The 15,096-nt window shown below is 35.5% G+C and overlaps 1 protein-coding gene across 1 annotated transcript in view; it reads right to left on the reverse strand.

Moving 5' to 3' along the window:
• Positions 1–10,105, reverse strand: part of LOC108346958 (soyasapogenol B glucuronide galactosyltransferase) — a 30,046-nt gene extending 19,941 nt beyond the window's left edge. Inside the window, exon 1 of the mRNA XM_017586033.2 lies at positions 8,393–10,105. Coding sequence (XP_017441522.1) covers positions 8,442–9,938 — 1,497 coding nt within the window. The 5' untranslated portion in view covers positions 9,939–10,105 and the 3' untranslated portion in view covers positions 8,393–8,441. The remainder of the gene's footprint in view (positions 1–8,392) is intronic.
• Positions 10,106–15,096: the final 4,991 nt, after the last annotated feature.

Raw genomic sequence — 15,096 nt, forward strand, 5'->3', positions numbered from 1 at the left:
ACATCATCAAACTGTTGCCGCTTTTGTGCAACAACCATTGCCAGGTTGTCAACCATTTTCTCCAGCTTGCCAATGGATGCCTCTTGGTCAACAATGATAGCAACCAAAGCTTCATTTTCTGCCACAATATCAGCCATAGATCGCCTTTGGAAGTTCTCCTTCAATCCAGCATTGTGATGACCATCTAAGCCTTCTTTGACTATTTCAGTACACATCTCTTCATTGCTTACATATATCTCGGTAATCACCTATACAAAACAAAATAACCACAATAAAGATATTAAAATCAATACAAATTAAAAAATATCCAATTGGTATAACACATATTAATTTAATCTCACTTCATTACACAGAAAGGCTTTCTCAAGTTCTGCTTCACCAACTTTAACATGTATCCAATGAAGGATTCTAGGTAAACAAGTATTTGTTTTAGCCAACTTCTTCTGACCGTACAAAACATGTTCCATTGTCCAGATCTGTTACATACAAACTTCAATTTCAGAAAAGTAACAATTGTAAGTTATAACACAATAACTTCTGTAACTAACATCAAAATATACCTGTAATGCAAATACACAACCAACCACATGACAGTGTGATCTGTTTTGTCTCTTTCCTACACACAGTGCAACATCACACAAACTAGAAACCAAATACTCATAAATAACACGCCCCCAATTATATTTTCCAATACAGGATAAATCATCTAATAATTCAAATAAACCTAAGGGAACTTTTCCACCTCTATTTGGGAAGAAAAACTCACTCAACCCTAACAATAAATATAATCTACAAACATCACTTACTTCATCCCCTTTTATATGCTTTTGAATTTCTTCATAAACATTATGAACACTTACATCAATTGTGTCAAACAATCTCCTAGTATGACAATCAACTTTGTCTTTAAACAACTTAAACATCTCTCCATTAACCCTAACCCCTAAACCTAAACAAAGGTCGAACTTGGTGAATGGAATAAAGACAGACCTAACTTCAAAACCGCCCCTCCTCTCTGACCATCTACTACACAATTCTAAAAGTAGTGTCCTACTCATTTTGGCATCCACATCAATGGACAATAGCCATGCAAAAGGAGTTGTTTGTATCAATGTCTTTTGCACATCTGTTAATAATGTGTTCACATGTGCCAAGTATTTTGTCCTGCATGAATGCCGTACATAAACCTATACATCAAAGTATACAATTGAATAAGTCAGACAAAGCATTTCACCAAATTAAATTTAAAAACATAATAAATCATCATGTCTATTCAAACCTGTTTCTCCATAATGACTCTTCCAACTATCTCTATGGTTTGTACTGAATGTCCATAAAATAAACAAGTTAGACTTTAAGCCATAAAACATAGAAAATTAAAAATCATGTCTGTCATTCATCAAATATCGTTTCAACCTACCAATTTATTAACCTAATTATATCAAACATTCTACAAAAAGACAAGATAAAAAATAATGATTGTGTGGATAGTAGGAAAGCATTAAATACTCTGTGGAAGGGAATACATACATTTGTCATACGGTAATCATGCAATCTTCAAGTTCACGAACATTTGTTAAATCTACCTCCTGCATCAATTGTCATAGGGTAATACATGCAAAACAATTAATTTCGTAAGAGCTGATTCCACAAGGACACTACAAACAGAAAAAATGGAGAAACAAACTTTTGGTGTTAATCAAGCACTTAGCTCTATGAAAGAATAACCTATATTTAAATTCATAAATTAGATGAAACTATTCTCTACATAAAATCCAAGGAGTTATAAATAACAGTGGCCAAACACCATATACAAACCACAAACAACATAATCACGCAATATATCTAGGGGCAAACAGGGCACAATGCAAAATGCTAATACAACTGACCAAGAAAGGGCAACCTAGTAGTGATAGAAATAAAATATATGTGATGGATTCCAAACCAAATTTATCACTGAGTAAAAAACAGTGGATTCAGGTAAATAACATATACAATACATCAATTAAAAATAAAATGGTGCCAGAAGCAAATGTATGAAAAATTCAGGACACCTTAAACTGATGTTCAACTCTCATGACAATATTTCCCTTTTTCTAACTCAAAAAAAATTTCATCAAACAGATAATGAAGGAACACAGAGGGAGCCAATGCAGCATGGACAGGGAGTTTTCGGACTATAACAAAAACGGGAATCATTTCAATCAGTTCATGGGAAGTAGCTCCAGCATTGGCGCGAAGACAGTTAGAAACGTTTGCGTTGCATTTCGTGCTGCTGCTGAGCATAATAACCGTGCTGGGTAGTTGCCATTTCTTGTAATCATCTCACACTTTATCCATTTATTGCAATATTCCCTTTTGCAAATAAGCAAACCAAGCCCAAAAACACTAAGGACAGTAAATAATCCTACAGGTTTGCCCAATCCAGAATTTTATCTCTCACGACATTTCCCCCTTTAGTCTAGGGTTTCCGATAAAATACCAAAAATAAAAACAAAGATAGACAAATTCTGAGAAAAGAACAAAGGAACAACAGTATCATACTTTATATTATTCAAACGGTACAAAGGGGAGAAATAAGAAAGGGGACAAACCTTCCGCGCTCCACATCGATGACGTCCGGTACGAACTTTGCCTTCGGCTACACCTTCGCTGGTACAATCTTTTCCTATCACGTACAGCCTCCGGTGGCAGCAATGGAGTAGGGTTTGTGTTTTCTCCCTCGATCTCTCTGGTTCTCTCGTTATCTCTCGTTCTCTCTCAATCCTAACCCTAGCTCGAAATTTCGAAATTTGAAATCTCACACACGATCCTAAGCCAGCAAGTTAACTCGAGCGTTTCGAAATTTGAAATCCCACACAGATCCTAAGCCACACAGTGAAACGCAACGTTTCATTTAACTTTTTTACCTGCCAACTCAGCACCAGCAAATGACCAAGCTATCCTTCATGATGTTGACAGTTTCCGGGGCCCACCGCGTGTCAAATGAATGTTATTTGGTTTAACCGTGTCAAAGAATCATTTTTCTTGATAAATATAACGAGGGAAACGAGTAGCAATAATAATATAATAATAGTTCAAGTCATCAACCATTCAAACTTTTCTTCAAAATAGCTAGTAATTTTGTAGGAAAAATAATTTAGTAGGAAAAGAAGCGTGCGTATGCACGGGTCACTCGGCCACTTAAAAACTATAAAATAATGTACTCGTGGAGATGCATAATTTTGTGAAGGACATCCGTGGTTGTTGGCTCATAAAGACTTACATAGCGGGTAAAAGTGGATCAATCAAATTTATTTATTTATTTAGTCTTGTGTGTCAATATAACTGATCAAAGAAGGTATATGTGGTGGGTTGGTTTATTGATCTATTTTTTAAAATTAAAAATTAAAATAAAAAATAATTTTAGAAATTTACTTTTTTTTTATATTATATGATTTAAAAAATTTAATTATATAATAATATTGTAATAAAAATATAATAATATTGTTGTAATTTAAATCATTAATATTTATAAATTAAATTTTAATTATTAATTATTTTTTATAATAAATTAATCTAATATATAACTATAGTAATTATTTTAATTCATCCAACTAAAGATATTAATTAATTAAAAATTAAAAAATATTTATATAAATATTTTTATTTAATTTAATATATAAATTTTGTTACTCATGTCATTAGAAAAGTAAAATCTCTTAAAAGTTTCGTATACTCACCAGCATGCCTCACTCACTTTTTATTTTATTGCTTACTTAAAAATAATGATCAATTTTCTTTTAATCATCAAATTTTTGTTTAGCTGTGACATTAGAGGAATAACCTAAGAATTTTAAGTTATAAAAGATTTTGGTTAACGTGCATACACTATTTCTCAAATTTCTTCAACTTAAATAAGTATACAAAATGAAATATTAAACTTAAATAAGTATATAAAATAAAATATCAGTCAGCTGGAGTATAAAGCGTTTAAAAATGAGAGTTGTTATATTTATATATCGTAAAATAATAGATAGGAAATAAAGTATGTTAAGCCAATTTAGCCACTCTGGCTCTTCTTCAAGGTTTTCCTTGTGTCCTCTATTAGCCTTTTGTCCATCATCTTTGTTAACCCAAGAAGAAACTGGTCCAATTGTCCAAGATTTGATCCCCAATATACTCTGATGAAGTTGCTCATAATTGCTTTCATGTTCATGAAAACTATTATACAATGGTCCATAGCTTTTAGTCTCCGATTCAAACATTGCATCAAAGTAGCTTGTGGTTTCGTTCTTAGTCCTTTCCCATTCCGTTACCTACAGTGGCGTCATCTGTATTCTTAAAGGTAAACCTGTGGGTATCAGAGACTAAATTTCATGAGGTTTATGTTTCCTGATTGGATGACTAACACAGTTGGAGAAGTAGGTTGAGCTGTAAAAGAAAAGCCTTGGAATGCCTAGTTTTGTAGTAGACTCCACTGTCCAAGGATAGCAAAAATTAATCACTATACAATCTGGTTGTAGATCTTGAAACAAAAAGCTCAATTTGATCTTTAAGCATTGATATTCCATGACTAATTTGACCCAACATTTCAAGGGTAGTGTTATCTTTAATGTTTTCAACTCGATCAGGGAGACCAACATGGTCCACAGGGAATGGAATCACTAAAGTTATGATGTCGTATCCACAACTAAAGTCATCTTCAATGGCCTTTTGGAATGTTAAAGCATTGGCTTGGGCAGCGATAATGGTAGCGCTAGCACCATGCTTGGCAAATAGTCTGGCAATGTCTACCATTGGAATCATATGGCCAAGTGTTGGATATGGAAGAAAAAGATCATTGAGTTGGTTGCGCCATTGAGCTCTCATTGCTTGTGGAGTGTACGAGGTTCTACTCCTTAGGGGTAGATGCTGCTTCAGAAAAAATAAAGCTTGAAGAGAAGTTTCTATGATATATAGAGAAAGAATTTCAAGCTTGTATCTGAAAAATAAATAAGAACCCTTTGTATAGGCTTAATTAAATAAAAGAAATTCCCAAGAGGAGAAAGATAGTAGAAGCATACCTCTTCCAGAAAATTCTATGGAAATTGTCTATTTTTTTTTAAGGAAGAGGTTGACGTCTGTTCCCTATCTCTCAGTGAAGACTTGACTAGTACAGTAAAGGGAAACGACAACGGTTTTTTTTTTTTATCCGCGGCGGTTTCACAACCAAGGTATATACAGGCAAGGCAAACAATCTACCACTCTTTGTCTCAATTCTGAACCGAGGCAAAAAGGTGTATGTTTTTGTCTTGGTTCTGAATCGAGGCAAAGAGGTGAATGTTTTTGCCTCGGTTCAAATGCAACTGAGGCAGTAGAGGGTGTTACTTTTTTTACTATTTTTTTTGACAGACTTTTGGCTTCGGTTGCTAGTGAACTGAGGTAGTAGAAGGTTTTTTTTTCGTCAACCTTTCTGCATTAGAGGGGTTGTTGTTTTTCCATCAACCTTTCCTCCAGTACCAAAAGTAAAAAGTTTTTCTTTATTAGTGTTATCAGAACATAACAGTAAGAGAGACCACCTTATAGCAACATTGAACCGAATTGCAATCATGGAATCCCAACCATTTATGTTCATACTGCAAACATCAAAACAAGTATTAATACTCAATTTTAATCTCTCTAAAAGTACTAAAAGCATTTTTTGTGTTGAAACAAAGGATTTGAAAATATTTTAAAGCCAATTGTATTTTCAACTTCTGCAACATAAAGAGACTTTAGAGGGTTAGAAAATTATTCACCAGATAGATATGGTATCAACAAGTACTAGAGGATTTTTCAAACGCCCTGTTATCACCACTAGTATCATCATATACCAGAACTCCAAGCTGCCACAATATTCATTTTAGAATTCAAATTTAGCACCAAACATAATCAAGTTCAAAGCAGAAAAGGAAGAAGGCTAGTGAAAGTACCATAGCATAATAACCGAAGCAATGTAGAGAAATTGTGCAACAAAATCAACCACCATGATGTGTTAAGAGTGATAGCTACTCCAATCAAACCCCACCCCAGCTTCATAAGAAGCCAACTAAAAAATTATGTGCAACACCTAAAATCCCACTGATACCCATAATATGACAAACACTTTACCCTATGCTTGCAAAAACTTTTGGATTGGAAAGTTGATAGCATATGCAAATAATTGGGGTATCATCCACAAATCAAATTTTCCTGCCAAAACAAAGCAGATGTGTTAATAACATTTGAAGTGAGCGTTTTGAAGAGAAATGTGAGAGTGAGTTGTAACCAAGCAACATTAAAATTGGGGATGAGGATTTGGATTAGAACCCTAGGAAATGACCTGTCAAACATGGTGGCGATGGTCTTGAAAGCATGGATGAGGGCGCGGTCGGGGTTGGAATCGCGGTTCTGCCAACGACCGAGGGAGGAGGCGAAGAACTCGCCACCACAGCCTTTGGGCATAGCGATGACAGTAGACAGGCAGCCATCCGTGAGAAGAGGGTTAAAGGGACCGCTTACACGGTTGGGGTCGTTGTCGCTCGACTCGTTGGCGAAGGTACGCCCCTCGGAGGTCTCGTCGATGAAGTAGGACTCGAGGACGAGGCCGTACTCGGAGCAGACGATGTCGTTGGTGGAGTGGTCGAACACAACCTATGTTTGCTTCTTGCAGTTGCTGCAGAACGCGTCTGACATCTTCTTCCTTCTCTCAAGGTTTCAATACAATGCATGGGACTCTATTTGCACACGGAAAGATGAGCTCTTCTTAACCGATTTCTAAAGTGTTCGAAAAAATTTCAAAATGAAAAATTTAGTGCGAAAAACGTCTATAGACTTGGTTCTGAAAAAACTGAAGCAATAGGAGGAATTAAAACGTAACAGACTCTATTCTGCAGGGGGACACGTGGGATTGTGCAGGCTTTATGCCTCGGTTCTGAAGCAATTGAGGTAATAGACATTTTTCTGCCTCAGCTCCCCTTGAACCGAAGCCTATAAGTTCGTTGAAATTACAAAAATACCACCGCATTTTTTTATGCTTCGGTTTTCTGGAATCCTCGTTTTTCACTGGTGCTTAAACAAAGCCAACGCTAGTCTTTCAAATTTTCTGAAACATCTCTCACGTGGTAAGTGATGTTCGTTTTATGTGATCATTAGTAAGGAGAAGTATCATTTTATGTTTGTCTTGTCGTTGTTTGTTTGATCATTTCGCCTGCTCTTTCTTTCTCCCTTGTTTTTGACTTAGACTTTGTTCACTTGAATGGATTTGGGGAAGAGTGATTGAATGGATTTGAAAGAAAAAAAAAATTGTTATTTATTTAAGTGGATTTGGGGGTAGGTGAGAGTGGATTTGTAAGTAAATTTTTTTAATCTGTCACATCAATCAAATCATACACTAATTCTCACAAATGTTGCTTCTAAATCCACTCTCACTTACCTCCAAATTCACTCAAATAAACAACAAAAAATTTATATTCAAATCATCTCAAATCCACTTAATCACTCTTTCCCAAATTCATTCAAGTGCACAAAGGTTACACATACTCTGATGGGATCAGTTATTTTTAACTGTGGTTCGGTTCATGTCTGCTCACAACTCAAGGAAGCTAAACATACAGGTAGTTGTTTGCTTGTTTTTTATGTCACTTTACCATGTTTCAAATTTCAAACTTTGCATGGAATAGAAAGTTTTCTAAGCTTTTCTTCTTGTTTGGCCTATGACAATGTTAAAATCCAAGAATGGAATTATTTATACCTATTATAATCCATTTTTATTTACAGTTTAATATATTATTTTACCATTATTATCATTTAATTAATTAATAGTTTAGATTATAAGTTTAAGAAATTATAAAAGAGCTCCTCTTCTTTTCCAGTTACTCTGAGAACATCCTTGAAATAACACAAATTTCCAACAAAACTAAAAGGAATGGTCTGCAATCTGCTCCCGCCACAAATAAGTTTGCACCCATACAAATAACATTTTTTTGTTAAAATAAATATTGAATAGTTAAATTAAAATATACAAACTTGGACTAAGGTTGAAAATATTAAAAACAATCCAAATTTTACTTTTGCAAATTTTAGGTAGTAAATTTAGTAGTAGACAAGAGTAAACAAACATGTCACCGCACTGAATTTATTTATTCTGCAAAGTAAATTAGAAAAGTCTCAATCGAAAAAGCAAACATAACTCTTTTTTTTTCATTCTAAGACATTTGGGATATCACTTAACAATAATAATGTTGTTTTTTCTTCCCTCTCACTTCGTCACAATTTCCTTAGCTAAAATAGTTAAAATATGCAAACGGCAATTAATGAAAAAAAAAAACAACACTTAAATTATTAGCGCGGCACAACGAAACAGCGACATGAAACCTAGCCGTTGTAAGCGGTTTATTCATCTTGTTAAAAGGCTTCAGAAAATCAGCAGAGCCATTTCATTGCTGCACCATTTCAGTTATCTAACTTGTTTCTGGAAGTGCTTTAGATATCTTCAATGATTTAAGCTCATCTATCAACTGAATCAAGTTGTTGTAAGAGTGTCCACCCTTCTCTATAGTCTTCTTGGAAGCATCACCCAATTTTATTGCTCTCTTTCTCATTTCTCTGCCCTCTTCTGTCTCCATCAACTGTAAGATAGCTTTCTTAATCTCTTCTCCTTCCACCACATTATCCTTGTCACCTAATGCCCAAAACTTGTTTTCCTTAGCTCCCACTGAAACTCCAACCTTCAACACATCAACTATCAACCTCTCATTGTAAAATTGTTCTGCAAACATAGGCCATGTGATGACTGGCAATCCAGCACTCAAGCTTTCAAGAAGAGAGTTCCAACCACAGTGAGACACAATGCCTCCTATGGCAGGATGATTCAATATCAGCAGCTGTGGTGCCCAGTTCCATATGATAAAACCCTTCTTGCTTTCTTTCATCTTATCCTCAAACTCTTGCAGGAAACTGTATTCGTTCTCATTTGCATCCTTTTTCCTCACGACCCAGATGAAACTATGACCAGAATTTTCAAGCCCGTAAGCCAGTTCTGCAAGTTGAGCATGATGGAGCCTAGTCAGGCTTCCAAAATTCACATAAATCACAGAGTCATTCTGCTCACTGTTAAGCCAAGTTAGCCACTCTGGCTCTTCTGGAAGGTCCTCCTTGTGTTCCCTATTGATCTTTTGTCCATCATCCTTGTTAACCCAGGCTGAAACTGGTCCAATACTCCAAGATTTGATCCCCACTATACTGTTATGAAGTTGCTCATACTCGCTTTCAAGTTCATGAAAACTATTATAGAGTGCTCCATAGCTTCTTCTCTCTGATGCATACATTCCCTCAAAATAGTATGAGACTTCTTCACGAACCCTTAGCCAGTTTGCAAGCTGTAGAGGGGTCATCTCTATTCTATGAGGAAAACCAGGAATTGAAAACTTGTCGGTATCTGACACTAACCTCTCCTGAGGCCTGTGCTGCATGACCGAATGAGTAGCACAGTCGGATAGGTAGCTTGAGCTGCAAAAGAAGATTCTTGGAATACCCAGTTCTGCTGCGGATTCCACAGTCCAAGGATAAAACATATCACTCACTATGCAATCTGGATGAAGATCTTGAAACAGAAGCTGAATATGATCCTTGAGCATTGATATTCCACGACTGATTCGGCCCAGTAGTTCTAGGGAAGTGCCATCTTTGATGTTTTCAACCCCTTCAGGAAGACCTACTTGAGCTGCAGGGAAGGGAACCAGTTGGATTCTGATATGGTATCCATGGCTGAAGTCACTGTCGATGGCATTTTGGAAAGTTAAGGCATTTGCGGGGGTTAATATAATGGTGACATTAACACCATGCCTCGCAAATAACCTTGCTGTGTCGATCATGGGGTTCATATGGCCAGGAGTTGGATATGGAAGAAAAGTGATATTCAATTGGTGTTGGTGTTTAGTATCCATAGCTTTGGCCATCTATGAGGTTTTATTTCTTTGCTTTCAGACAACTTTCTGTGATACCCACACAATGGTTATAGACTTATATATAAAGCTTAAAAATTGTTAGCAAGAAAAAGATTTTTGTCTTTATAAAAATTGTAAGGGATATGTTTTTCTATACTCAGGATAATATTTATATTTTTTTTATTGAACATACATCTTTTAACAAAAATGAATAATAAAATTTTTGAATTAAATAAAAAAAAGTGTGAATGAATGATATATATGAATTATTGGGAAATACATGCAAGGAGGTTATGCGTGGCATTGAATTAGTTGACATTATGAGAAGGTGGGAGGAGCACAGTACTTATGTTGTCTTCGTGGCTAAAAACTGCTCTTTCACATTTGAAGTGTCCACAGTGCAATGTTAGACGGATCCTTTTCGGTTTTATTGGTGTGGCATGATCAATATAACACGAAGGAAACGAGTACCAATAATAATATAATAATAGTTCAAGTCATCAATCATTCAAACTTTTCTTCAAAATAGCTAGTAATTTAGTAAGAAAAAGAATTTAGTAGGAAAAGAAGCGTGCGTATGCACGGGTCACTCGGCCACTTAAAAAGTATAGAATAATGTACTCGTGGAGATGCATAATTTTGTGGAGGACATCCGTGGTTGTTGGCTCATAAAGCCTATCATTCAATGACTTAAATGGTGGGAAAAAGTGTCAATCAAATCGATACTCAGGTGTTTTTTTTTATTATTTTTTTTGTCTAATGTGTCAATATAACGGATCAAATAAGGCATGTGGTGGCTTGGTTTATTGATCTACTTTTTAAAATTAAAAATTAAAATAAAAAATAATTTTAAAAATTTACTTTTTTTTATATTATATGATTTAAAAAATGTAATTTTATAATAATATTGTAATAAAAAATATAATATTGTTATAATTTTAAATCATTAATATTTATAAGTTAAATTTTAATTATTAATTATAATAAAAATCTAATATATAACTATAGTAATTATTTTAATTCATCCAATTAAAGATATTAATTAATTAATTAAAAACAAAAAAATATTTACATAAATATTTACATTAAAAAGATAAAATCTTTTAAAGTTTGTATATTCAGGAGCTTGTCTCACACACTTTTTATTTTATTACTAACTTTAAAATAATGGTCGATCTTCTACTAAACATTTTGTTGTAGTTATGATATTAGAGGAATAATCTAAGAATCTTAAGAAAGTCATAAAAGATTTTGGTTAACGTGCAGACACTATTTCTTGAAAAGAAATCTCTTGAACGTAAATAAGTATACAAAATAAAATATCACTCAGATGGAAGTATAAAGCATTTAAAAGTGAGAGTTGTTATATTCATACATTGTAAGAGACAGGGAATAAAGTATGTGAAACATTTTCCTTAATGGTAAAATTATTCATCATATGTACCTTCATGGTTGTGGCAATAATTAGAAAAGACATGTCGTAACCGAAATTGCGACGGGACTACGATCCAGAAAAAGACGAGTTTAGAAAAAAGGATTTGGAGTTGCCACCATAGTTTATTCTGGAAAACTACGGAAAAACCATAAAATGATAAAGCATTGTCTACGAAAATGAGATTCTAGATTCGGAAGTCGGTTACGTGTAGGGAAGGTATTAGCACCCTACAACGCCTGCCTTAAGGCAGTACCTTTAACTAAATACGCGAATATGATGTGGTTTTCAAAATGTTTAATTGTCCCCTAAAATAAAACCTAAAGAAACAAAATATATTTTTTAGTTTTTTGGGCCCGACAAGGATTGACCTTGCTCGTTCGTATTCTCATTCAGAATGACAAATCAGGGTTACGTAGTTCTTTTAGAAACTGCTTAAAAATTTTTGTTTTTAGAAACTGCTTAAAAATTTTTGTTTGATGAATTGTTTGGGAAATTTGTTTGAGAAATTGATTATATATAAATTTGGATTTTTAGGAAAGTGAACCTGACAAGGGTTTCTTTCTGCATTTTCTTTCTCCAACGTGCAAGACCAAGAGAGCAGCCCCAGGTTACCTCGCCAAAAATTTTCCACCACCGATAGCTACCGGGTCGACGTTGGTGACCTCCGCAACGTCACCGACCTACACGTCGCTCGGAACCTTCGACCAACCTTCATCGATGCTCCTGCTCACATATCATTCTTTCTCCTTCCAAAAGTGCAACCCATGAAGACCAGGGAATATCATCCCTAATTCCGGCGAACTCCACGTTACCGTCGATACTGCGCCGTTGAACCGGTGACTGTCTCTACTTCGGCACCGTCAGCCATGGAGGCCGCCACCAACGCTACCCTCTCACCTTCCCCCTTCGAATGAGGTTCACCCCTTCCCAGGTTCACCACCACCACGAATCGTGACTCCTCGCCAGTGCTGCCGCTCACTGCCACGACACCGCCACACCACAACGCCGCGACTGGGAATGCCTCTATCTTTGCGTGGAAGCGGCCCCTTGGGATTTTTGCTGGGTGATGTTGTCGTTGGTGGTTACGGGTGTGTGAATGATGATGGTGTTAGAAAACGTGGCGGAGGCAGAGGTTAGGAAAATGAGTGAATAAGGATGAAGGTTGGGGGATGGTGGGTTTCTGTGATGTGCTTGATGGAGGAAATTGGTTTCTCAGGAGGTCTCTCTGTTGAGCGAGTAGAGAGTGAATAGAAGTTTTGTGAGAGGCGAATGATGGGTTCTGTGTGTTGATGTCCCTTTTTTGTGTACGAGAGGGAGGCTTTTGTTCTTGTGGTTGGGCATGATGGAGGAATGAGTTCTTAGCTTCTGAACAGAATCATTTTGAATCTTTCTTTTCCCTTTCACAGGCTAAAGTCATATGTAACCACTCTACAATCCAGTCATCCTTCCCAGGGCCAGAGAAGTTCTTTTCATTTTGTGGTAATCCAGCTAGAGGTAGAGTAGGTCTGTGCAAGGATTTGCATCCCAAAAATGGGAGATAACGTAGAGGAAAGGAGTGATTTGAGAAAACTGACTTTGCCTAATCTATGTTCCATTTTTTTTGCTTTTTTTTATACGTTGGACAAGTTAATTAAAGTTAAGAAAGATTAAAATAACAAAATAAAATAACAAAAATTAAAATAACAAAATAAAAATAAAATACAAAAGAATAAAAATCTAAAAGATAAAATAAAATATAATATAATAAATCAAAATAACAAAATAAAGTGACGTACGATGAAATAAAATTAGAATAAAAATAACATAATATCAAATAAAATAAACAAGATCAAATAAATTTAAGCATTATCTACTTAATTAGTTACCCGGACGAAATTGGGTGTTTACAACATGTTCACCAAATGGATGTACATAACATGTTTCTCCTTAGGGTTCTTGAGGGGGTTTCCTTTGAAAAAGATTATATAAATGTGACATGAGTACAACGTATATAAGAATTGACATCATTTTTAACCTAAAAGCTTGAAGCATTGAGTTTACGGGTCTTTTTCTTATATGGTGTTTAACTTTGTCATTCGTACCCAATGTGAGACTTAAACTCATACTTGAATTATTCCCAACAATATCTTCCTTCAACATGAGTCCATTTTCATATGATCTACTTCCTCTCAAGTGTAGGTAACTTTTAGTTATATTATTATCGTTGTGGTCGTGGTGTTGATGTGTTTTTGCTATTGTTGTTATTATCACAATAGTCTAAGCGGTCACCCACCATCACCTTAATACCATTAATGGGTTCTTGAGAGAGTTTCATTAGGAAGATATTATATAAACGTGACATGAGTCCAACCACATAAGAAATTGACACTACTTTTAACCAAAAACGTCAAGGCATTATCAATATTTTAACCAATAACCACTTAGCAAAGAGTAATAACGCAGCGAAAATTCAATCCCCCTTCTTGCAAGAATCTATTAGGAGCAACAAACAAATAGAACAAAAAATAGAATCCAAAGCATAAAGAGACACCAAATATTTTTAACGTGGAAAACCCCTCAATGCAAGGGTAAAAACCACGAGTCGTCTAGACCAAAGAAAAATTCACTATGATCAATAATAGGGTACAAAAGAGTCTCCAATAATAACACCAAAGGGTGTTTTCAATAAGCCAATTTAAATAAGCACACATGCTTACAAATGAGAACAAAGAAGATGAAAATTCTCCAAAAGAGGTTTGCTGGTGCTAGACCTCTGATTGACAATCCGAACGGTCAAAACGAAGAACCATATGTCTGGAACCCATTGTCCAAAAATCAGCCCGATCCAATGGTGAACGAATTCACAACGATGAAAACACCAGTGCAGGTTTAGGGTTGTGCGGGAAAGACTTTTTCTCTTCCTTTTTCTCTCACTTGGCTCTTGCCTCTCTTCAAATGACTCTAATGTGCCATACTAATCTGACCCATCTCTATTTAACCTAGTGAGACACAATGGTCCACATTATTTGGGCCTATTCTCTACATAGGAAGGGAGCCCAATAGCCCAACAAATCTCCCCCTCACGACTATGTGGAGATATCCGCCAAACCGGTGATCTGACAACAAACTTCAAACTTTTCTCTTAACAATGTCTTGGTCATCATATCAGCATCATTACCATCTGTATGAACTTAGCTAATTCCAACAACTTAGCATCCAAAACATCACGTATCCAATGACACCTCACATTAATATGTTTGGATTTAGAATGAAGAGGTTGATTCTTACCAAGATGAATAAAACTTTGACTGCCACAATACAACAAGTATTTACCTTGCACAAAACCAAGCTCCTACAAGAATTTCTACCCCCATAATAACTCCTTACATGGTTCAATAAGTGCAATGAATTATGCCTTAGTAGTAGACAAAGCTACAAACTTTTGCAACTTTGATTGCCAAGTCAAGGCTCCCCTGCAAACTAAATCAAATAGCTTGAAGTGAACTTTCTGGAATCAATGTCTCCAGCTATATCTGAATTTGAGTAACCCACCAAAGTAGGCTTATCACCTCCAAAACAAAACCTCAAACCACTAGTACCACGAAGATACCTCAAAATCGATTTCACAACATTCCAATGCTCTCTACGTGGATTTGACAGAAATATACTAATTGTACCAACAACATGTACAATATCAGGCCTTGTACATACCATTGGATATTTCAAACTACCCACTGCAGAAGCATAAGGAACTTT

The sequence above is a fragment of the Vigna angularis genome, chromosome 2 (genome assembly GCF_016808095.1).
Source record: "Vigna angularis cultivar LongXiaoDou No.4 chromosome 2, ASM1680809v1, whole genome shotgun sequence".
Taxonomy (NCBI): domain Eukaryota; kingdom Viridiplantae; phylum Streptophyta; class Magnoliopsida; order Fabales; family Fabaceae; genus Vigna; species Vigna angularis.